Source organism: Cricetulus griseus, chromosome 7 (assembly GCF_003668045.3).
Source record: "Cricetulus griseus strain 17A/GY chromosome 7, alternate assembly CriGri-PICRH-1.0, whole genome shotgun sequence".
Lineage (NCBI taxonomy): Eukaryota > Metazoa > Chordata > Mammalia > Rodentia > Cricetidae > Cricetulus > Cricetulus griseus.
The window spans coordinates 90,114,394-90,138,572 of record NC_048600.1 but is presented as its reverse complement, the minus strand read 5'-3'; the positions used below and the strand labels follow the sequence as shown (position 1 = coordinate 90,138,572).

The 24,179-nt window shown below is 48.9% G+C and overlaps 1 protein-coding gene across 1 annotated transcript; it reads right to left on the bottom strand.

The window, feature by feature from the left end:
* Window positions 1–4,357: 4,357 nt before the first annotated feature.
* Trarg1 (trafficking regulator of GLUT4 (SLC2A4) 1) lies at window positions 4,358–22,671 on the bottom strand. The gene is made up of 3 exons (XM_035448130.1): window positions 22,294–22,671; window positions 7,964–8,096; window positions 4,358–4,479 (listed from the first exon to the last, which is right to left on the bottom strand). Exons 1-3 carry the CDS (start codon window positions 22,669–22,671, stop codon window positions 4,358–4,360), a joined length of 633 nt encoding a protein of 210 aa, XP_035304021.1.
* Between the last annotated feature and the right edge of the window lie 1,508 nt (window positions 22,672–24,179).

The following is a 24,179-nucleotide window of genomic DNA, read 5'->3' as shown; positions in this document are numbered from 1 at the left end:
GAAGTACTCACCCTCCCTGTATCGCAGAAAGAGGATGGGATGGGGGTTGGTGGGGGACAGGGGAGGAAGGGAGGGAGAGGGAACTGGGACTGGCACTTAAAACAAGCTTGTTCTTAATTTAAATTTAAAAAGTTAAAAAAAAATGGCTGTCATGTAGCCATAAGGCAGAGGCTGCGGAGCTGTGTAGAGCAGCACATTAAATTGACCAGTTCTACTGGAAAAGAGCTCAGGCTTACAGGCTCCCCTGCACCCCAACCTGTAAATGTCTCTTATTAGGAGAAAGGAAGCACACACATACAACAAGTACACAGAGAGAAGACCTCCTGGAAGCAAAGGGGACACTCAGGAAGCCTGGCCTCTCCTTGAGGGCTGGTGTTTTGGATTGGTTTGGTTTTTGAAGTCTCTGAAGGATCTTCCTCCCCTAATTTGGGGCTGATAAGTTTGAAGACAGTCTGGATGGTGGCTGATTGAGCCACAACTGAAATGTAAATGTGTCCTGATCAGACTTTGAATTCATTGGACCAGTCCATCAGAAGGGGCCCTATTCCTAGGAGGAGCTGCCCACCAGGCCTTTGCTTTTAGTTGCTTCTGTGAGGAAGAAACTGACATCTTAGAGGTTGCTGGTCTTTCCTTTTTGGGTTTTTGAGATGTTTTCCCCATGTAGTCCTGGCTGTCCTGGAACTTGCCCTGTGACCAGGCTGGCCTCAAACTCACAGAGACTCACTTGCCTCTGCCTCCTAAGTGCTGGGACTAAAGTCGTGTACCACCATCACCTAGCTGAAGTTGTTGATCTTTATGGAGGCTTTCTAAGGCCCAGAGAGACCCCTGTTACCCACACTACTTTTATTTCCTTTGAAGAAGAGGAGGAAGAGGAAGAGGAAGAAGCAGCAGCAACCTGGAATGGTAGCACACACCTATAATCGCAGCACTCCCTGTCTAGCTCGGCCTCTCTGAGTCGGGCTTCATCTCAGGAAGATGAACACACACACACACACACAAGGAACACATATGTTCAGCTTTATTTCTTTCCATGCCAAGAAATACAGAGTCATTAGTGTGTAGTGGGGAGGGGAGTTCTTGCTGTTCACCAGGGTGCCCAAACAGAGGCAAGGTCAGCACCCTTAGCCACTGTGCTCATGCAGCTAGCCCTGAACCAAGACAGTGTTGGGACAGCAGGGCCCCTGTTCCTCCCACCTTCATGGGAACTGGGTGCTGAGAAAATCCTCCCTCAATCTTCTCCCACCCCAATGGCTCTCACCTCCTGTCCTGTGCTCCCCTCTGCCCAGGGGACCTCCCTAGGAACCTCTGGGGTGTGTTTCTGGAACCATGGGAAAGCTCTCAGGTTGCTCTTGCCTAAGTGGAAAAACATTCCAGCTAAGCCCTTCCCTGATGCAGAGACTCCAATTGTTCCAGGCTGAAGTGTGAATAAGTGTGAGGTGTTAGGAGGGTTAAGATGATGCTGGTACTCAGGATACAGGAAGTGCTAGCCTCAGCTCTACTTGACTGAGGGTCCACAGTAAAAAGAAATGCCACCAGGGGGATGTCACCAGCAACACTATAGTGAACAGACACTTACATGGGCACCATTATTAGGACTACAGAGACAAAAGGCAAACAAAAAGGTAAGGGTCCATACTGTAACAATCAGGCCACCGCTGTCTGGAACCTGACTGGGGTGTCTTACACAGATATCTAGAGCCTGACCCCCAAGGACCCAGGGCATCTTACACAAATGGCCAGTCAACAAGACAGAGTGCTGCCTGTCCCCCACATACCAGGGGGAGGTTTTGAGGGGGCCACGCTTCTGATGGCATCTGTCCCCTGACCTCCTGGGACAGGCCTCTAAACTGCTGTCATCACCTATCCAGGAAGCTCCCCAAGCCACAACAAACCCACCCCTTCCTACCTAGAGCTTTCCTTAAAATCAAAGGCCACATGATCCAGGAAGCATGTCCTTTTTATCTTTGTGTCTCCATGGCTCCAGGGTCCAGTGCTGGGCCTGCCACACAGTAGGTCTTTAGTACAAGTTTGTGATGAGAGAGAGGGAAGGGCCCCTCAAGGAAGTCACCTCTGCCTTCCCCTTCCAGGCAGACCCTGGGACTTCCTCCTGCTCCAGGAAACCCACACACATGTCCTCATGAGTATGTGCTGTGTGTCTTCTTCCAGGGCCTGACTTCACACATTCGTGTTGCATATAGGAGGGTGCTTGTTACACAGATGGGGACTAAATATGAGACCAGATGGAAAGAGAGTGAACTACTAACCACGTGGTACCCCACTAACCCCATAGGAGGCAGGTACCAAGAAATGGGGTATGACTAGGGCACTAGAAAGGCTGTGTGTGTGTGTGTGTGTGTGTGTGTGTGTGTGTGTTACTGGGGATTGAGCCCAAGGTAGCACATGTACTAGGTAAATGCTTCACTGCTGAACTGTATCCTCAGGCTTTTTTATTTTGAGATGGGACCTCACTAAATTGCCCAGGATGGTGGCCTTTTAAACTCATGCAACAATCAAGGCCAGTCCTGAGCTTTCAATCCACCTGCTTCAGCTTCCCAGGTAGCTGGGACTACAGGTTTGTGCTACCAGCTCTACCTTAGGGGCAGTTGATTGTTAACTCTCCCACACACATGTATAGAGTAGGTAGGATAGGCACTTATTTTTCTGCAGCAGAGGGAAGCAGGGCATGGGCACGCCTCCTATGGCACGGAGAAGCTGGGCTAAGCCTCCAGCCTGTCCCATGTGCACTCCAACTTTAGTTCTTGGGCGATCTGAGTTGATGGTGAAGGTGGTGTTCTCATCTTGACACGGATTATTTCATTGAATGCTCACACTTCAGATCTGATAAGGCTCGGGAGGTTGGGAGCTCCCCCAGGAGGCCTCAACTAGTAAATAGCCAGTTGAGATTTGAACCCAGCACCATGACCTGACCCACTTTGTTCTGCTGCCTCTTGAGTCCTAGGACCCTGTCCTCCCCCCCCCCCGCCCACTGCTTTATAGTGTGTAAAAGCAAGGTCTGGAGAGAATGGTGACTTGCCCATAGGAATGTCTTGAATTGTCTATGGAGCCCAATGACCACAGGATCCCCAGGCCCACAGTCAAATCCAGGGATTGACAGCCTGAGTAGACTGCTCCTGCTTGGCTGTTTGGAACACCTGATCTCAGCAGTACACACACACACACACACACACACACACAAGGAACACATATGTTCAGCTTTATTTCTTTCCATGCCAAGAAATACAGAGTCATTAGTGTGTAGTGGGGAGGGGAGTTCTTGCTGTTCACCAGGGTGCCCAAACAGAGGCAAGGTCAGCACCCTTAGCCACTGTGCTCATGCAGCTAGCCCTGAACCAAGACAGTGTTGGGACAGCAGGGCCCCTGTTCCTCCCACCTTCATGGGAACTGGGTGCTGAGAAAATCCTCCCTCAATCTTCTCCCACCCCAATGGCTCTCACCTCCTGTCCTGTGCTCCCCTCTGCCCAGGGGACCTCCCTAGGAACCTCTGGGGTGTGTTTCTGGAACCATGGGAAAGCTCTCAGGTTGCTCTTGCCTAAGTGGAAAAACATTCCAGCTAAGCCCTTCCCTGATGCAGAGACTCCAATTGTTCCAGGCTGAAGTGTGAATAAGTGTGAGGGTGTGAATGACAGGCCTAGTGTGTGTACACTTGTGACTAGGGGATGGGAAGGAATGGCTGGATGCAGGCTGGACTCCAGAGATGCAGAGGCTGAAGACAAGTCCCCCTCTGCTTCTTCTCCCCCTCATGACAATCCCTAGACAGTGTCTTTCCTTTCCCTCATTTTGAGGTCCCAAAGCTGGACCCCCAGTGTGTGTGTGGGGGGGGCCTTTAGGATCAGGGGTCTGTGACAGGCTGTTTCCATAGACAGTACATCTCCCCTGACCCAACCTCTCAACTCACACATATTCTGGGCTCACACTTACTTCCCACAGCAAATGGGGACATCTCTAGTTTGGCTTCAAAGATCCCATAAAGGGTTCACAGTCAGTACCTGCTTTAGGAACATAAGCCCAAGTTTATTCCCCCAATGGGAGCCTGATTTAGGGATACCAACCCCACGGAGACACTCCCAACCCCTCAGCCCTCCCAGCAGCTGTTCTGACCTTGTCTGGGAGCCCCAGAGCTCTCCTAGTGGCCGGCCAGCACTCAGTGCTAACCTGCCCTGCCCAGGGTTCCTGAGATTATAGGGAGCCAGGCAGTGAGCCCTGGGGAGGAGGTATCAGGGTCTTGATTTTGTTCAGAGGAAATGAACTTCCAATCCCCAACCAGGGTGGTTGTGGCTTTGGATCTGTTGCCCTATTGAAGCCAGTCGCCCTAGCTACCAGGCAGGGGAAGCCTGGATTACCCTCCCAGATCTGAGCTGAAGGTGGTGGTGGGGGGTATGACATTGGGTAGTGGGGGCTCAGAGCAAGCAAGGCCAGCAGGTGAAGCCCCTGTAGGCACAGCCTGTGCCAGGTAGAAAACTGGAGAAGCACAAGAGCAAAAGCAGGAGGCTCTTTGCCAGAGGGCTCTGTTGGACTCCTTTCCCGTGTTCTGCTGGGTCCTAAGACAAAGGATGTAGCTGCTGGGCCCTTATACCCTGTTCCAGTCCCCACTCTAGACTGACCCTTCAGCTGAGCCTTTCCTTCCATACTCCTGGGACTCTAGATCAAGAAATAACAAGCCTTCCTAAGAATTTTCTAGCCCCTCCCTTACAAAATGCAGCAAAGACTCCTGAGAGCCTGAGTTGGAGAGTCCAGTAGGAGTCTCAAAGTTACCTCTAGGGAAAGCCTTTGTTGCTGTGAATGGCCAGGGACACAGAACCAGCCCCTTAGAGTTGGGCTAACAACCTGAAACCAGAGCTTACCTCATCTCTTCTGTGTAGGACCCCTGAATGCCCTAGAGAGGACCCTGAGTCACTTGCATGGGTTACCAAGATGGGATGCCAGACCCCCAAAGAGTCAGTGGCAGGAGAGAACTCAGGATCTGTCCCTCCCCCATGGCTGACCTGGGTCAGTTGAAGTTCTAGGACTTCCCAGGTTGGTGCCCCAGGCTAAAGCACAAGGTTCGAAGTAGGAGGCAGACCCCATGGTTCTGGAAGACACTGTAGAACCAAAGTCCTTGGTAGAGAAGCCTCGAGGCTGAAGTTCAGGAAGAGTGCCAGGTGTGTCATGCTATCCCTATTCAGTCTGCAGTGGAAGATTTCCATATGGTTCTTGCCTCTTTGCAGGCGGGTATCCAGGGCCCATGCTGAGTGACAGCTTCACCTTTGGGCTCAGGCTAGGATCACCATGGATGCTGCGCACAAAGCATGCAAGGAGTCTGTTTGCTCCCTATCAAGAAAAATAGAAAAGATGGCGGCCCAGACTGTGCTCGTGTCCACAGACACCCAGGGTGTGTGGTGCTTCTTTCTTGGCCGTAGGGCTGGTTTTCTTCCCATTCTGGCAGTTTACGCTGCGTGTAAGTCCCAGGAATTGTGGGAGATGAGAAACAAGCCTGAGAACTGAGGTCAAAGGCGAATGATGTGTCTATGAGATTAAGCCTCATTACTCATTGGGTTCACGGCCAACTTCATTCCAGATTTTCTTTCCCGTCTGCCGTGGGCTGACAATGGAGTGATGTAGAGGTTTCCCTCCAAGTTTGTGCTTTTGGAGCTTGGGAACAGGTGGGGACTTGGCAGCCACCATCCTGTCCTCTATAATGTGTGGGGATGTGTGGGTTCGGAGCTCTCCAGCTGGCCGGCATCTGCCTCGCTAGAAACAGCTCGGTGGCTACTTCTGAACTGTAAAGAAAAGAAGGGGTATGGTGAAACCGCGTGAGGACACTGGGTCTCCAGAGCCCCGGTTTAAAGGGCTATGAACCCATGTTGAACTGTCTCTTGGTGAAAAATGGTAACTAGGATAAGGTACACAGTCAGGGACATCTTTGGTTTGGGGCTCTTGATGCAGGAACTCCCCACCATTGGTGATTGGTTAGAGAATGCTCATGTGACACTAACTGGACCAATTAAAATTAATCTCGGGACATTTAACCTGTTGTTAGAAGCAATATTTATTTTAACTTTTTTTTAAGACTAAGTTCTCACTAAAGTAGCTTTGGCTAGCCTAAAGCTTCCCATGTAGATCAGTCCACCTCCCTCTGCCTCCTGAAATTAAAGGCATGAACTACTACACCCAGCCTAAAGATGATTGATTTTCTTTTAGGCAGTCTCATGTGACCTAGGGTTGTCCCTAAACCCTCTGGACTTAAACGGCTGGTCCTCCAGCATCCACCTCCCAAGTGCTAGGATTATAAGCACGTGACACAATGTCCCATCCATCACTTTAAAAAAAATCACTGCTGAATTACTGGACTGATTGACATATTTGCCTCTCCTAGAACACTATTGTCCCTGGTGTTTGTCTCCTGCCATCATAAGCAGAGATCCTGCCTAGAAAATTAGCCCAACACACTGAAAGTCAGACAAGAGCATGAGACAGATTCCTGCCACTTGGCCACCAAGTGTCTAGATATGACTTTGCACCAAACTAGAACAGCCAATCCTGAAATAGCTTTTTATGAAAGCTGCAAACTTCCTGTGCCAAATTGAGTTCCAAAGTTGTCCCGGCGACAGTGACAAGCAGCAGAACAAGTAGCCTGGGATACAATGAGTGATATGGAGCCCAATGCCTTGGGACACTGGTTCCTGCCACTCACATACCTGAACACCCACCCATCACACTCCACACTGATGGAGAAAGCCAAGCCTCAGTGCTTATGAAATGTGAAACTTCATTTACACAGGAAGTAAATAGAGGATCTGAACTCCGAGCCCAGTCAAAGACCTGCACACTTGTGGGCTGGAGAGATGGCACAAAGGTTAAGAGCATTGACTGCTCTTCCAGAGGTCCTGAGTTCAATTCCCAGCAACCACCAACTATCTATAATGAGATTTGGTGCCCTCTTCTGGAGTGTAGGCATACATACATGCAGGCAAAACTGTATACATAATAAATAAATAAATCTTTAACAATAACGACAACAACAAAAACCCTGCACATTTGTTTCTCCTGAGTAGGCAAGACTGCGTATAACCCTACACTGGGCCCCAGGCTCTGAGTACTTTCTGCTCTAGGCCAGTGCCTCCCAGCCTGATACCTGAATTGGTAATCTTATTAGACTACACATTCTAGGCTGGTGGTTAGCTCTATGGGAGGTCGCTTTTCTAGCATGAGTGAAGCCCTGAGTTCCAGCCTCAGCACCACCAAAGAAAGGAAGAAAGTCTAAATTGCAGATTTCCATTCAGTCATGTAGGGTGGGGCCTGAGACTCAAAAACAGTGCCAGGTGATGCCCCTTGCAGCAGGACCATGAAAAATATTTACAACAGCAAGGTCTTTATGAGAGAGGCTTAGCTTGATCTCTGAAATAAACAGAAATGTCCCAGAGTGCCCCATGCTTGGGCAGCACTGAGATGAATATCCTCCACAAAGATATGGCTGGCTGACAGTGTCCTCTGAAAAAGCTTCCACCTCGGACAAGTGCCCTGGGCCACCTTCAGGTACTAACAGCGCTGCTTCCTGCTGTCTTCTGAACGTGCCACTTATTTCTGGGCTACCCTGACTGTACAGCAAGGAGGCCTGATCATCAGTCTCCAAAGCTGTCACATCCATTATCCAGCGTGATGCTCACAAAAGCCCTCCATGATGGAGGCTTCTTCTCTGTACTTTTACTTGAAAATGCAAGGTTCGGCCAAATGGGACACTGGCCCAGATCCCAAGCCATCCAAGTTGAGACTGGAATTTGTGACCTCTGATTCCTAGGCCGGTGCCCTCTCTACATTCTTCTATTGATCCATAAGTCCAGGCATAAGATGAGTCAGAAAACACACCTTCACCTCAATGGTCTTGACTGAGGGAAAGGATACAGCTACCCCCTCACCACTGCCCCTGATCCTGGGACTCTCTCTGCTCCATGCCCCTGTGCCTCACCTGTGAAGTTGACAGTGACAGCCACAATGATGATAACGATGCCCAGGATGATGAAGGTGATGCTAAGCAGCCGTGCCAGGCGGCCCAGCCTCCGTGCCCCATCCATATCTCCCTGCTGCACACTACTTCGAGACTGCAAAGAGAGGAGAGGGCAGAGAAACCTCAGGAAGTTTGTCCCTCAGCCACGTGGGCATGAAAGCCACGCAGTGGTCTTATGAATTCCAGATACACCCCATCCTCCTGGCCACCCACAGTCCAGCAGGCTCCTCCAGGACACATGACCTGGGCTTCTTGTGCAGACCCCTCCCCCAGGGGACTACTGGACAAAGAACCAAGCAATGTCAAGTGCTTCTTCTCAGGCTAGTGACAGGGCAGGGGCAGGATGACAGTGGCAGGTAATACAGTGGAGATCAAGGACCTGAGAGGGTAGACAAGTCCAGTCCACCTTGCAGGAACAGATAGGCCAGAAATCCTGCATTCCCCTCCTGAGTACAATTCCACGGCCACATGGGGACTGGAAGGCAGCCCTGTGGTTTTCTCTTCTCATAGCATGCCTGATTCCTTCTTCCATGACCTCTTCCTTGCCACAAAACCAAAGGCACTGGCCTCTCTCCCAGTTCCTTCCATGATGGTGACCTTGTTAACACAGCCCACCTTTGTGATCCCATAAGGAAAGCCAGGCTGGGTAACTCTGATCTGTGGTTCTCTTGGTGGCGGACTTCAGTTCTCTGGGACCCTGTGAATCTGGTAAAATTGGGTGGATGAGGGTGGAGTGGAGACTGTAAGGACAGGGAGGCCCCTGGGTTAGCCCTGGCTGCCTTGAATATCCAAACATTCACACGGGGGCCTCTGGGCCCCTTCTATAATGGCCCAAGACTATCTGCCAGCCAGGGCTGGCTCCATGTCTTCAGAGTCCTTACCCTAGAGTCCCTCTGTCCCCCGTGGGCTTCATGCACTTGCCCAAGTCTCTAGGCTGCCCATGTCTAGAGGGTTAACTGGGGTGTGACTGCTCTCAGGGCCACAGACAAACTGGAGACAACTTCTCAGTGCTTTATACTTGAAAACACAGGGTTCAGCCAGGCAGGACACTGGCCCAGGGCCCAGGCCATCAGAACTGAGACTGGACTTGTGGCCTCTGACTCTCAGCCCCTTTTTACTTTTCTTTCTATTGATCTACCAAGTACGGGCATAAGATGAATTTGTTTTGGAGTTTTGTAGTGCTAAAGATAAAACCCAGTGCTTTGCCTGTGCTGGGCAAGCACTTTACTATTGGGCTGTATCTTCATATATATATATATATATATATATTATATATATATATATATATATAAAATCTGTATAGGGTCTTGCTAAATTATCTAGTCTGATCTTAAATTCATTCTATAACACAGGCAGTTGCTGACTCCGGCTCAGGACCTGTGCCGCAGAGACACGTCGTCAAGTACCTTGATGGTAGAGTGATGGTGATGATGATGACAGTGACTAACTGAGCCCTTGCTTTTACCAGGCAGCTTGCTTAGAATCATTCTAGTGGGATCACAGGTGCTACCCCCACTTCTCTGACTTAAGAAGCCAAGGACCAGATCATGTCTCATGACATGATCTCTCTTCTTCCTGCTTCTCATGCACGTATTCTCACCCTTGTGTTAGTGCCTTGACCGCTTTTCTCAGATCCTAACCCATCTCCTAACTGCATCCCACCCCAAGGCCACAGTGGCATCCAGCTGCCCCTTTCTTTCTGTGACTCCTCTCACTAGCCTACACCCCACTTACTGGCAACAGCTGCAGTCCACCGTCTAAGTCACAACTGTTTTTCTTAATTCTTTGTTCATTTTGAGCACTGGGGATTGAACCCAGGGCCTTGTGCCCAACCACTGAGCCACAACTTCAGAGTCCACCATGCTAATGTGTTTCCTCTCCTAGTCAATTCTGTTGCTATGATGCTAATCTTGTATCTATCCTACTTCCCCTTTTTACCTGCGCTGTGACAATAGCCTCCTAAAGATCCTTCTGGATATGATCTTTCTTTTCCATTTCATTCCCAACACATTATTTCATTCTGCTGATATTTATACCAAGCATTGATCGTGTCAGGCCCCCAGGGAGCTGCAGGGTAAGAGTCTCAGTTTTTATGCCTGGGGTCTTACAACCCTATGGTCTTCTTTTCACACACACACACACACACACACACACACACACACACACACACACACACGAACTTGCAAGCTCAGAAAGTGTTAAAGAGGAGACACACATGGCTTATGCGAGCTTATAAAAGAGGAGAAGCAAGGACTTCTGGGAGGAAGGCTGCAATGTTGTGATGGGTGGGTAGGCATTGCATAGATTCTTTCTGTAAAGGAAAAAGAGTGATGTGGGCAAATGGTCTGTAGGGCAGATGTGTACATGCTCAACAGTCACTGCCTGAGGAGAGTAGGAGGTGCCAGATAAAGGCCAGTGTGCTTAGAGCTCTCAGAGTGGAAATAAGAGGCTATAGGATGGAAAGGGTGTCTTTGTTAGTTACTACTGTCTTCCAGTAACTTCCAGAGTGCCCCACCACCACCAAGAAAGTGTCAAGAAGCAGCTGGAGGTGGTAAAGGAAGGGCAGGGGGGATGATGGGACACCCACTTCTGGAAGGCCCCTCTGGCTGCTAGTGAGGATGAGAAGGGAGGTGGAAAGAGCATGGGGTGGCAGAGTGTGCCCATCCTCTTAGCACTCAGGAGGCTGAGGCAAGAGACTCGCCAGTTAAAACTTAACCTGGGCACCATAGGGAGGCCCTGTCTCAAGAATGTTATATTTTTTTAAAAGCTAGAGAAATAGCTCAGTTCATAAAGCTCTTGCTTTGCCTGGTCCACAACACCCAGGCATAGAATCAGGCATGTTGGTATGCCTGAGCACAGGTTCAGATTTTTTAATCTGTATGTGTGTATCTGCATGAGAGTATGTCATGTGTGTAAGTGCCTGTGAAGGCCAGAAGAGGGCATCAGATCCCCTGGAGCTGGAGTTAGAGGCAATTGTGAGCTGCTGGCTGTAGGGGCTGGGTCTTCCCGAAGAGCAGCAAGTGCTCTTAACCACTGAGCCATCTCTCCAGCCTCTTCGTGAGGTTTAGTAAAGAAGCTGGAGTTTTAAACTTAAGTGTGTGTGTGTGTGTGTGTGTGTGTGTGTGTGTGTGCGTGCCAAAATATAGAAAATGTGACAATTAAACAATAAAAAGAGTGATTCATACTCCTATTAAAATGTGTTCATTTAGCTGGGCAATGGTGGCACACCCTTTAATCCCAGCCCTCAGGAGGCAGAAGCAGACAGATCTCAGTGAGTTCAAGACCAGCCTGGTCTACAAAGTAAGTTCTAGGACAGCTATGACAGTTGCACAGAGAAACTCTGTGTGGTTCATTTAGCTCTGTTGAGACAGTGAAACTTAGTTTAAAATTTAAATTGCTAACAGAAGAAGAAGAAGAAGAAGAAGAAGAAGAAGAAGAAGAAGAAGAAGAAGAAGACGAAGAAGAAAAGAAAGAATAGTAAGGTGGAGAGTAACTAGGGATACACCAGAAATTAACCCCTGGTCTCCACATGCACACCTCTACACACACACACACACACACACACACACACACACACACACACACTTAACATACGCGCGCGTATGTATGTACGTACATATGTCCAGAGGCTGGGGAGATGGCTCAGTGGTAAGAGCACTGGTTCCTTCTCCAGAGGACCCAGGTTTGATTCTCAACACCCACACCACAGCTCATAACCTTCTGTAACAGTTCTAGGGGATCTGACGCCCTCTTCTGGACTCTGAGGATGATGCATGAATGTTGTGCATAGACACACATACAGGCAAAACACTATACATGTAAAATAATAAGTTTTAAATAAATAATTTTAGTTGCATGTCCGTCAGCATTGGGAGAGGAGGTAAAAAGGCAGATTCCAAACTGACATGCCAGCCGATGTAGACAGAACAGTGAGCTTCTGGTTCTGTGAGAGACTCCATCACAAGGCAATAAGAGAGCAATAGACAGCGGGGTAGTGGTGGCACACACCTTTAATCCCAGCACTTGGGAGACAGAGACGGGCAGATCTCTGTGAGTTTGAGGCCAGCCTGGTCTACAGAGACAGTTCCAGGACAGCCAGGGCTGTTACACAGAGAAACCCTGTCTTGAAAAACAAACAAACAAACAAATGAGAGCAATAGAGGAAGACACCCCAAGTCCTCCTCTGGCTTCAACTGCCTGCACACGGATGCCCATGCATACACACACCACACACAATGGAGGCTGAGGGAGTCCCATCTACTCAGCATCTCACAGGCTTCACATTGTCCCTAGAAAAGAGCCCCAATTCTCATCACCTTTAAACCCTTACCACTCTCTTTCACAAGCTCCTGGAGGCCACCCTGTGCTGCCCCAGGCATGATGAATTCTGACCTTTGCTCCTTCCCAATCTTCTGCTCCCCCAGATCCTATGTTGCCAAATCCTCTCACAAATCAAGGACTTATTCCAGTGACACCTCTTCCGTGAAGCATGCCAAGATTCTTCCACCTCTGGGGTTTAAAAATAAACCGTCCTACTATTTGGGTGTTTATGTTATGTCAAGATCTATACTGAGTCTGTGCCTCCTGTCAGGGTGTTCCATTCTCTGACTACACTATGAGATGGGGATGGAGAACTGTGTGTGCACGGTGAGAGATGGAATTACCAGAGAAAGGCCACATCAGGAAGAGCCACATACAGAATGGCAACACCTGCCTGTGATCCCAGTACTCTGGGAGGCCGAGTCAGGGAAGACTGTGAGCTTGAGGCTAGCCTGGGTTACGTAGCCAATTTGAGGGCAGCCTGGGCTAAATAGTGAGATCCTGTGGAGATCAAATAAGAGCAGGAGAGGGAGAAGCAGGAAGCACCTTGACTGCTGAGTAACAGAGGCTGAATTGGTCCTGGGGGGCAATAAATGAGTTTACTTTTGGTTGTTGTTGCTGTTTATTTTTTCTCTGTGTAACCCTGGCTTTCCTGGAACTCAGGGATCCACCTGCCACTGCCTCCCAAATGCTGGGATTAAAGGTGTGCACCACCACAACTGACCTTGTCCTAATGAAGGATTTTAAATGGGGACAAAACCAGACTTGCATCTGGAGAATGTAAGTCTGACTACAGTGTGGTGGCTATGCTAGGCAGATTCAAAGACCTGAAATGAGTGATGATCTGGGCCAGAGCCTAGCGTGGAGAAGTGATGAAGCTGGAGACCATATACCAGGGTGAAAAAAGACTGAGATGATGTGGAGATCTCTGGCTCGATTGATGGAGAAGTGGAGTTGAAATGCCTAGGCACTATGAATGTGTCCAAGCTTGAGACACACTCATGAATCTGTGTCACCACCAGTCACCTGATGGCTAGGCCAGGTCACTGAATCCATGACATCAATGATTAGGCAACATTAGAAGGACGAAGGGCTGGCACAGAGGAAAGCCTGGGGATTTCCAAAGTTCAAAATTAACAATTTTAGGGCGTTCTGTCAAGTATGGTAGCACACACCTGCAGTCCCAGCAACCTGAGGGTCAAAGGAGAAGGATTAAACATTCAGGGCCAGACTGGTCAGCTTAGAGAGACTGACCCTGTCTCAAAATGAAATTTTGAAAGGTTTGAGGAAATGCATGCTCAGGGCAGCGGGTTCAGTCCCCAACCCTGCAAAAGAGAAGCTGGGAGGAGAAACTCTGAAGTTGCCTTGGGTAATTTCTGAGGGCTCTAAACTGTAGACCTCAAGTGCAGGACAGAGCAGGAACAAGGTTTACAGAGTCAGCCCCAACTTCACAGAGAAACAGCCGCTAGTGCAGTAGCAATTCAGGACCATGGAGAGAGATAACCGTGGCTGCCTGAACGGGAGTCAGGGAAGACTCTCTTTGTCTCTCTTATGCACAGAGGCACAAGTCCCCAAAGCCCAGCTATGGGTGTGCCTTTGGGCCTGGGAGACCCAGCACGTGCCCCTGCTTGGAACTAAGCACATTTGCCCTCTAAGTCAAAGAAAGCACAAATGAACAGTTCTAACATGAAAGCATGTGCTGCTCCTACAACATATTCAATTGGCTATGGAACATGCCTATAGGAGGGCAATAGCTGCAGCTCTGTTGATAGAGTGCTTACCTAGCAGGTACAGAGTCCTGGGATCTGCCCCCAGTGCTTGTGAGGAGGAGGCAGGAGGATCAAGAATTCAAAGTCAAGCTGGGCATGTTGGTTCACGCCTTTAAATCTAAGCACTTGGGAGTCAGGGAGGTGATACCTGTGAGTTCAAAGGCAGTTTGGTCTAGTAGCAAGTTCCAGGCCACCTAAGACTACGTAGTGAGACCTGTCTCACAAGACAAAACAAAGTCACACACACACACACACACACACACACACACATACACACACACTCAAGTTAATCCTTGGGCTACATTGAATGTACATAACCAGGGTAGGATATGAGAGTTCCTGTCTGGGGACAGGGGAAGCCTGAAGATGTTACTCTGGATCTATGAGGCACTGTCATGTAATCTAAAAATAGCCCACAGAGCTGGAGAAATGGTGGAAATGGCTCAGAGGTTAAGAGCACTGGATGCTCTTCTAGAGGTCTCTTCTAGAGGTCCTGAGTTCAATTCCCAGCAACCACATGGTGGCTCACAACCATCTTTAATCAGATCTGGGGCCCTCTTCTTGTGTGCAGGCAAAAGAACACTGTATACATAATACATAAATAAATAAATGTTTAAAAAATAAAAATAGCCCCCAAGGAAGTGACTGTCCTGTGACCACCAAGACTGCAGATAGGGATCCCTCCCCAGGGGCAGTAATGAGATGTGGGACCTGATAATTTTCAAACTTTAAAAGTCAGAATTGCCCATTCACATGGGTTTTGTCCTTTCCTCTGGCCTCACAAAGTTTCATTTAGTGTCCGTAAAAACAGGGACCAGTCCATGGGTTAAGCATCTACCATGTGTAGGTTCTGTTCAGGTGCTGTAGGTATACATTAGCTCACTCAGTCCTCCCAACAGCCTCAAGGGATGGGTTTTTCTACTGTTCCCACTTAAAAAATAGTATTTATTGATTCTCTGAGATGAGGTCTCATGTAGCTCAGACTGGCCAGCAGCTTGCTATGTAGCTGGTGCTGACCTTGAACTCCTATCCTCCTGTCTCTACCTCCCAAGAGCTGGTATTAACCAGCAGGTGCCACATGCCCAGCTATTGGCTTGTTTTATCAGTGTTGTTCACAGAGGGCCCATTGCCTGTGGTCTACAAGAACATGGCCATTTTTCATTCTGTCCTTTGTCTCAAATCTGCCCCCAGGGAGTCATGGAGATTGCAGTGCATATTAGAGCTGGGGATGGACATCTGTAACCACTGCTCTTCAGACAAAGCCCCTGACCCTGCCTCCCTGGCCACAGTAGGCCCTGTCAGAGTCATTTGTCTTCCTCTGGTGGGCTTAATAAGGCGGGTGGATGAGTTGGAGGAGGAAGAAAGGTGAGAGGGCATGGTCCGTGCCTACACACACATCAGAGCAGTTGACCTTCCTGGAAGTGTCCCCAGATCCAGATATGGGGTGGGACTATGAAAGAGCAATGCATTCAGGATCCAGCTCTTAGGCCTCCTACCAGCCATGTGGCCATGGCCCATTCTGCATGGGATGTGTTTCTGCAGACAACAGAACTCTGAGAGGCTGCCAGTGTGGAGGCCAAGAGCTTGAGCCTGCATCTGTGGGGACTTCTAGTGTCTTCAAGACTCGGAGCCCCAGTGTAGGAAACTGACCATCCCCTCCTTTGACTTGTCACCCTGCTGCTGCCAGGAAGGACATAGTGTGGAACCCTAGATGAATAGCTGACCCTTGCATCCCTGGGGCATGGAAAAAGATAGATTGGCTTTGAAGACAAAAAGTAGCTTCAGGTACACCCAAGAAGGCAGGAGGTATGGTTGGTAGGAACACATACTTTCATTCAAGGCAGCCAGGCCGGATTCCAACCCCAGGCTTCACACTTCCTTCCTTCTTGTCTCTGCACTTCAGATTGGTTTTTTGTTTGTTGTTTGTTTGTTTTTGTTTTTTGTCTGTACCATAATAATAATAATAGCACCCAGACCTCACAGTGGTACAGTCGGGGATAAATGAGATAATACACCTAAACCATTTGGAGCCGAAACTGTGCCTAACACTTAGTAAGCATCCATGAATTTTAGTAACTTCATCCTTCAGTTTTCTCATCCCTGGTCCCGATGCTTCCCTTGGACATTCATTTTTTTAAAACCACATTCTACCCCTTGCCATCAGTTCTCCGAAATCTGAACCCCCAACATTTTCCTCAGCCTGTTATACTGGTGGGATCTGCTATTCTCTGAGCCCCTACCTGTGACCTTGTCCAGCCTCTATTCTGCACATCATTTCAGTCACTCTTGCCCACATCTGCTGTGTTACCTGGCCCTGCTCTAATGGCATCACTGCCACTCAGAGCCCAGAGTCGACAAACCTCCACCTAAAGCTGGAACAAGTCACACCACCACAGAAGCTGATGGCAGTCCCCACCCACAGTCTCTAATCTCAGCAGAGCCATTATCTCTCTGTCCCTGGTCACATCCCATCCCTGTGCCATGAGGCTTTTTTACTCAGCAAATGGAGACACTGCCTTCCATTCCCTGAGAGCTCCTTTGAGTGTTTCTCCTTCACGGCCTCTCCTCTCCAGTGACCCCACACACCCCACCCTTTGTCTATGCCTCTCCATCCAGATGCCCAGAATCTAGGAATGGCTAGCCTAGCAGACAAGCCACCTCCTTGAACCTAACCTCTCCAGGGCCTTGCCACTCCTGGCCTCTTCATACTCTGTCCTTCATTCCCTTCCTTCTGGCTTTGTTGGCACCTTCTGGAATCTCCCTCTCAAGCCCTTTTTTTCTGTCCACTTCTCTCAGTAAGTGCTTCTTGTTGTTGATCTTGGTTTGGCTGGTTTGGGTTGGGTTTGGTTTTTGAGACAGGGTCTTGTTTTAATAGCACAGGCTAGTTAATAGAACTCACGCTGTAGCCAAGACTGACCTTGAACTCATGCCAATCCTCTGGCCTTGACACCGAGTTGTGCGCGTGCGCGCGCATGCAAACGCTCGCGCACACACTCACGCGCACACATTTGTGCTCTTCCTTCCCAGTCCATCCAGAGCTCCGATACCACATCCCTTCCCGTACATGGGATCTCCCTCCAGTAACCCATTTCCCACAGTGCAATTTGGAGTTGGTTTTACAAATGAACTGACCACATTGTTCGTCAGCCTAAAACTCCCCAGGGGCTCTTCAGAGGCTTAAATTCCAAGATTGAGTCCCTGCCTTGCAACAGCCCCCAGTGTACTCTAGTGCCCCTCCTGCAATGCCAAACGGCAGCCACTTTTCTTAGCCATCTACTTCTCTGCTCCATAAGGCAGGCTCAGTCACACATCAGGAGGAGGTATCTCATACTACTCAAAACAAGCCACTGGCCAGTTAAGATGAATTAATAAGTCAGTAAAAATAAAACGAGTGGAAGGTCAGTAGAGCCAAATCTTAGGGGTTCCTAGAAGCCACCTCTGCCCCCTGCCAGTGAGCCTGGTCCAGGACTCAAACCACTACCACTCTTTTTTTGTTGTTGCTGCTGCTGGGGATCAAACCCAGGCTCCATCACTGGGCTATATCCTCAGCCCTTTAAAAAAATGAAAATTTTGAGACAGGGTATTCACAAGTCATTCAAGCTAGCCTTGAACTTACTCTGTGGCCCAAGCAGACCTTGACCTTACAACCCTCCTGCCTCAGCCTCCTTAGTAGTTTGACTGTAGGACTGCACCATCAGGCCCATTGAATGCCATGCTCAGACAAACCCTTCATTCTCTCTTACCCCCTACCCCAGACCTTGATGGAAATCTGACCACACTGATGTGTGCTGCTCTACAAATGACATATAAAGGCTATGTATGTGAAAACAGCCAGTCACAAAGGACCACATGTTACATAATTTCATTTCTTTTTTTCAGGGGAGGTCTCGAGTCAGGGTTTCCCTGTGGCTTTGGAGACTGTTCTGGAAATAGCTCTTGTAGATCAAGCTGGCCTCTGAACTCACAGAGATCTGCCTGCCTCTACCTCCCGAGTGCTGGGATTAAAGGTGTGCACCACCACCGCCCAGCAATTCCATTTCTTTTTCTTTCTTTTTTTCTTTTTTCTTTGTGTGTGTGTGTGTGTGTGTGTGTGTGTGTGTGTGTGTGTGTGTGTGTAGACAAGATTTCTCTGTGTGTAGCCCTGACTGTCCTGGAACTTGCTCTGTAGACCAATTTGGTCTAGAACTCAGATCTGGCTGTCTCTGCCTCCTGAGTGCTAGGATTAAAGGCATGGGCCACCACCACCCAGCTATATATAATTCCATTTCTAAAGTGCCTGGAACAGGCAATTCTGGACATAGGAAAACTGATGTCATGCAAGGCTGGGAGGGATCAAGGACACAAGTAACACATAAACACAGAATTTCCCTTTTAAGACAAGAAAAGTGTTCTAAAATCAACTAGTGTTAAGATGTAACCTGTTGAGTGCAGTAAAAACCTTGGAATGACCACGCAACCTCAAAGAGGATGGAATCCTGCCGTTTGCAACAGCTTGGGTGGAAGCACAAGGCAGGCACAGAAAGGCTGTGTTCTTTCTTGTTCCCACTCAGTCTAACCCACTCAGTCTTGTTCTCACTCAGTTGATCTAAAGCTAGATATGATGTCTTCTGCCTAAGAATCTCAGCACTAGGGAGGCTGATGCAGGAGGATGTCCACACCTTCAAGACCTAAGTCACAGGGTCTCAAGGCAAACAGTGGCAGGGGTTTGTGTGTATAATCCCAGCTAGGGCAACCTTGGTGTTGGTGTTATTCCATAGGTGCCATCTGCTCTCTCTCTCTCTCTCTCTGTGTGTGTGTGTGTGTGTGTGTGTGTGTGTGTGTGTGTGTGTGTGTGTCTGTGTCTGTGTCTGTGTCTGTGTGTTTCTGTTTGTGTCTGTCTGGGTATTGAACACAAGGCCTTAGGCAAACTGAGATACATCCCCAGACATCTTGCTTTTTGAGACAAGATCTCTCCCTGCTAGGAGTTCACCAAGTAGCCTAGGCTATCTGCAAGTCCCAGGGATCCACCTTTGTCCACTTCCCCAGAACAGGAATTACAGATGTGCAATGCCCAGCTTTTTTTTTTTTCCGGTTTTTCCAGACAGAGTTTTTCTGTGGCTTTTGGGGGCTGTCCTGGAACTAGCTCTTGTAGACCAGGCTGGTCTCAAACTCACAGAGATCCACCTGCCTCTGCCTCCTGAGTGCTGGGATTAAAGGCGTGCGCCACCAACGCCCGGCGATGCCCAGCTTTTTTATGTGAATTATGGGTTTGCACTCGGGTCCTCATCTTGCAAGGAAAGCACTTTACACATTAAGTTTTCTCCCCAGCCCAATGCACTATACATTTTAAATAATTTATTTAGTATAGGCATTGGTATTTTGCCTTCATGTATATCTTAGTGAGGGTGTCAGGTACCCTAGAACTGAAGTTGCAGACAGTTGTGAGCTGTCTCATATTCATATATCATATAACTCACCCACCTAAAGTGCATGGTTTAATGAGTTGTTCCTCCCTCCCCCATCTCATATGTAGCCCTGGATATCCAGGAACTTGCTGTATAGATCAGGTTAGGCTTGAACTCAGAGATATGCTTGCCTCTGCCTCCCAGCTTAAAAAAACAAAAAACAAAAAACAAACAAAAACTAGCCAGATGTAGTGGTACACACTTCTAAACGAAGCACTCAGGAAGCAGAGTCAGTAGGATCTCTGTGAGTTCAAGACCAGCTTGGTTCACATAGTGAGTTCTAACATAGCTAGAATTACATAGAGAAATACCGTCTTAACAAACAAACAAAATACAAAATCGATACATCGATGGAATGCCATGTACTGTTTCAATATATTATATACAGTGTAATATTTAAATCAGGTTAAACATAGATATCTCCTTAGCCATTGATTATTTCCTTATTGTGGAAACTTTCAAAACACTTTCTTCTAGTTTTTAAAAATGTATAAACTGAGCCAGGCGTTGCTGGCGCATGTCTTTAATCCCAGCACTCAGGAGGCAGAGGCAGGCGGATCTCTGTAAATTCAAGGCCAGCCTGGTCTATAAAGTTACACAGAGAAACCTTGTCTCAGCCAGGATTACACAGAGAAATCCTGTCTCAAAAATAAAACAAAACAAAAAACCCCCAAACCAAACCAACAAACAAAAAATGTATTGTGTGGGGCTGGAGAGATGGCTCAGTGGTTAAGAGCACCGACTGCTCTTCCAGAGATCCTGAGTTCAATTCCCAGCAACCACATGGTGGCTCACAACCATCTGTAGTGAGATCTGGTGCCCTCTTCTGGTGTGCAGATATACATGGAAGCAGAATGTTGTATACATAATAAATAAATAAAATCTTTTTTAAAAAGTCCCAATAAATAAATAAGTAAATAAATAAATAAATAAATAAATAAATAAAGCCCACAGTGGCTTCTCATCCCTCAGAAGGGAGACTCTCTGCTACAGTTAGTCCCTATAACCGCAGAACACACTTATGGTGGGCGGGGCTCTGTTCTTAAGCACTGAGGACTCACCTCAGCCTCTCCTGGCTCTTTAACGCAGGCATTATGCTTCTGCCCACTTAGCATCTGGGTAAACTGATGGGAGGTTGAGTAACTTGCCCAAGATGACTTAATTCCCTCATGTTTGTGTCTATCCTGGGCACTTGTTGCAGTGTGTCAGCAGGACCTGTTAAGAAGCTTCTCTGCCTGGAGTGCAGCCCCAGGGACTCAATCCTAGTGTCTGGTTTAGAGCTGTAGCCCTTCCTCCTGGCACATCAGACCCGACTCAAATACAGAGAAAGAAAAAGTGCCAGAAATAGGTCCAGTGGTCTCACAGTCTTCAATCCAGCTTCTTTTGGGCAAGGACGATTCACTCTGCCCCCAATTCTCAGAAGACAATTCTAGAATCTGTTTTCTCCTGAGCTCTAATATGATTTCCCTCCTGTCTCACTTCCTGGGACCTTTCTCTGTAACCAAGAAGTTGCCTCTGCCCAGAACCATTAGCCCCTCCCTGGAGCTTGGCGTGGTCCCTGAATGCATTAGGCAGCACAGGAAGTTTAGATAGGCCTTGCTCAGGACTCTGCCTGACTCTGTCTCTTGAATTAAGCCTCTTATACTTGAGATGCTGTCACTGTCCCCATGGCCTGTCAGGTGGTCCTGGATCATATGGGAACCTAACGGAGGGGACAGAGATGTTTGAAGAAGAGTAGGAGGAGTGACCCCAATTCCTAATGGCTTGATAATCAATGACTCAGCAGTAGTGTCACTCCAAAGGAGACTGTCACCCCACCCAGGTCTCTGGCTCTAACTGGCCTGTTGTCTCTCCCTGCCCTAACCTCATTCTGAAAGTCTCTGTACTTTACAGCCCTATCTGTCAGCACACATTCTCTGTGATATCTTCTGGAAGTAGCCATCCTACCCAATGACTTGGTTTGAGGACAATCTAAGACAAATTATTCAGAGTCCTGCAGAAGTGAAGACTAGCGCTCTCTCTCTCTCTCTCTCTCTCTCTCTCTCTCTCTCTCTCTCTCTCTCTCTCTCTCTCACACACACACACACACACACACACACACACACACACCTTGGCAAGGCTGGCCACACCTTCTGACTTGTGCCCAGACCTCCAGCAAAAGCCAGATGGTGAAATCCAGAAAATCAGAGCCTCGAGAACTCCATTGTACCCTAACCTCTAGCACCCTGACAACTCCCTCCCTACCCATGGGCCCCAAGGAAAGCCAGGCCCCAGGGGCTCCTAGTGCAACAAGGCCACTGTGACTTGGAAACGGAGGCTGGAATAATACCCTGGTGGCCCTGGAGGCTTGCCTGTCTTTGGGGCATTCAGAACCCTTGGCCCTCTTCTGGCTTCATTCTCTGTTGATACAGAATTCCACTCAGACAGCCCCCACACACACACACAAAAAAAAGCAATCAAGAGCCCCCCCCAAGTTGGCTTTCACTCCTGCAAAATTTCACTTCAGATACACCCCTGAATCCTTCTGCCGGAAGAGTTAGGAAGTGGCCTACCAGTGATATCTGGAGGCAGACATGAATAAAGAGTAAACAGAAATGAGTCTTGGGTCCCTCTAGAAGGGAAGTCAGGAGATAAGAAAGGGTTTCCCGCCAAGACTCCAACACCTCACTCTTCTCTGCATTTTAAGTCCCTTCCCTGAGGACATGCCTGCCACACTGGGGTGCCCAAACCCATTCCCTGAACAAAACACAGGACTTACCATGATAGAAAAGATGAGGGGTATGAGGTTGAGGGGCCAGACAGGGCAGAAGCAAGAAGCAATGGCAAGGACCAAGTAATCTTTGGGGGCTTCTTGGTCCTGGGCATAGGAGGTGGTCACAACAGAGGATGCCCGCCGAGAGCTGGCCCGGGAAGGGGAGCCAGGGAGAGAGTGCTGGCGGTGGCCCTCGGAGATGACCTTGAAGGGCAGGCTGTGGCCGTTCTGCTCCAGGTCCAGAGCCCCCGACAGAGACTTGGACAGACTCAGGGCTTTGTCATCCTTGTTCTCCACTTTAGTGAGAAGCTTCTCCATCTCAGGCAGCTCCAAGGGTGAGGTGGAGCCTGGGTCTTGAAACTGGGGCTGTACTGGGTTGGCCATGTTGGCTTGGGCCTTGGGTTTCTTCAGGTCCAGGTAGGGACAGCGTGCTCCAAAGGGTCTTCAGCACACCATTCCCAAGCTCAGATTTCAAAACTCCAGGACATGGGTGGATGTGTTTTGCAGAATCTGGGGACCAGCTGGGTGCTGGAAGAGTGTCTCAAGGCTAGCAGAGTTCACAGCTGGAACCTGTGACTGCTGCTGCTGCTGCTGCTGCTGCTGCTGCTGCTGCTGCTGTCGCCACTGAGAAGCTCCCAGGAAGCTGGAGGCTTCAGCTCCGTTCAAGTTTGAGGCCAACTTTGCTAGAGCTGCTGACTGCACAGATGGGCGGGGAATCAAGAGAAAGTCAGGAAAGCACAGATAGGAGGAATGCTCCTCTTCTCGCCTCTCTCGTGAGACTGAGGATGAGGCAGAGAAGTGTGTGTGTGTGTGTGTGTGTGTGTGTGTGTGTGTGTGTGTGTGTGTGTGTGTGGTGACACAGCCTCCCTCCCTCTCCACCCTCCTTGGAGATGCCTCCGTTTTTCAATTCCCTTCTCCCCAGAGAACCATCCCAGCAGCATCTTGCCTCTGGCCCAGCCCAGCCCGGGAGTCCACAGGGACTTGGGCTAGCCTCTGCTTTCCTCTGCAGTCCCAGCCCTGCTTCTCTGGGCCATGGGCTTAGATGGGGAAAAAGACAGTGATCACCAAAGTGAATGCCTCCTGCTCCTCCTCCACTAAGCAGGCTTGTGCTTCCCATTGTCTCTTGGCAAATGCTGGGCCCTGAGCCCATCATCAACCACTTAGGCCTTCACCCTCAACCCTTATCTGGAGGGAGAGATGTGAGGGCTGTGTGGTCCCTGGAAGACCCAGTATTGCCCTAAGCCTAGGTTTCTAAAAGCTCACCAAGGGTTGACAAAGGGGTCTGTGGGGAAAATGCCTGTCTCATGCCTTCCATGGCGTATGGTGCTGAGCTGTAGGCAGAGACCCTCTTGGGATTTCTCTAACAGACACCAGTTCTGAAAGGGCCAGAGACTGTGTCTGTCTCTCCTCTACTCTCTTTCCTCCTCTGTCTCTGTTTTCTTGATTCTCTTCATCTTGTTCTCCTTCCCTTCCTTGTCTCCTTGTTTTGTTTCATCAGAGTGACCCAAAGCTACCAAGAGTACACAGAGGAAGTATAGCTTGGATAGGGCACATGAAATCATTTAAAACTCCAGGGTCACACATGACGTGGGAAACCAGAGCTGGAAGGACCGCAGAGATCATGAAGTTCAAATCTGCTGCTTTTATAATTCAGAAATAGAAGCACATATAGGAAGAAACACTCATCTCAGTGTCTTCTCAGTCAGATGGCAATCGCTGGCCTATGTCCTGGGGCTGGCCAGGAGCAAAACCAGCCATGGGGTGGGGGGTGGGGGACGGGTTTGGTGGGTTTCAAGTTTATTTCAGAAATACCGCTCCTAGCAAAGGTAGAAGAGGAGTTTGACTTCACAGGGCTATCTGGAGGAAGAGAGGAAGGGAGGGAGGAAGAAATG

Excerpts from the sequence above, each read along its gene's own strand:
- Trarg1 (XM_035448130.1), bottom strand. The coding sequence starts at position 22,671 with ATGGCCAACCCAGTACAGCCCCAGTTTCAAGACCCAGGCTCCACCTCA. Across the intron at positions 8,097-22,293 it reads CCCTCATCTTTTCTATCATG|TCTCGAAGTAGTGTGCAGCA; the intron begins GTAAGTCCTGTG and ends CTCTCTTTGCAG. Across the intron at positions 4,480-7,963 it reads TGTCACTGTCAACTTCACAG|TTTTCTACCTGGCACAGGCT; the intron begins GTGAGGCACAGG and ends GTGCTTCTCCAG.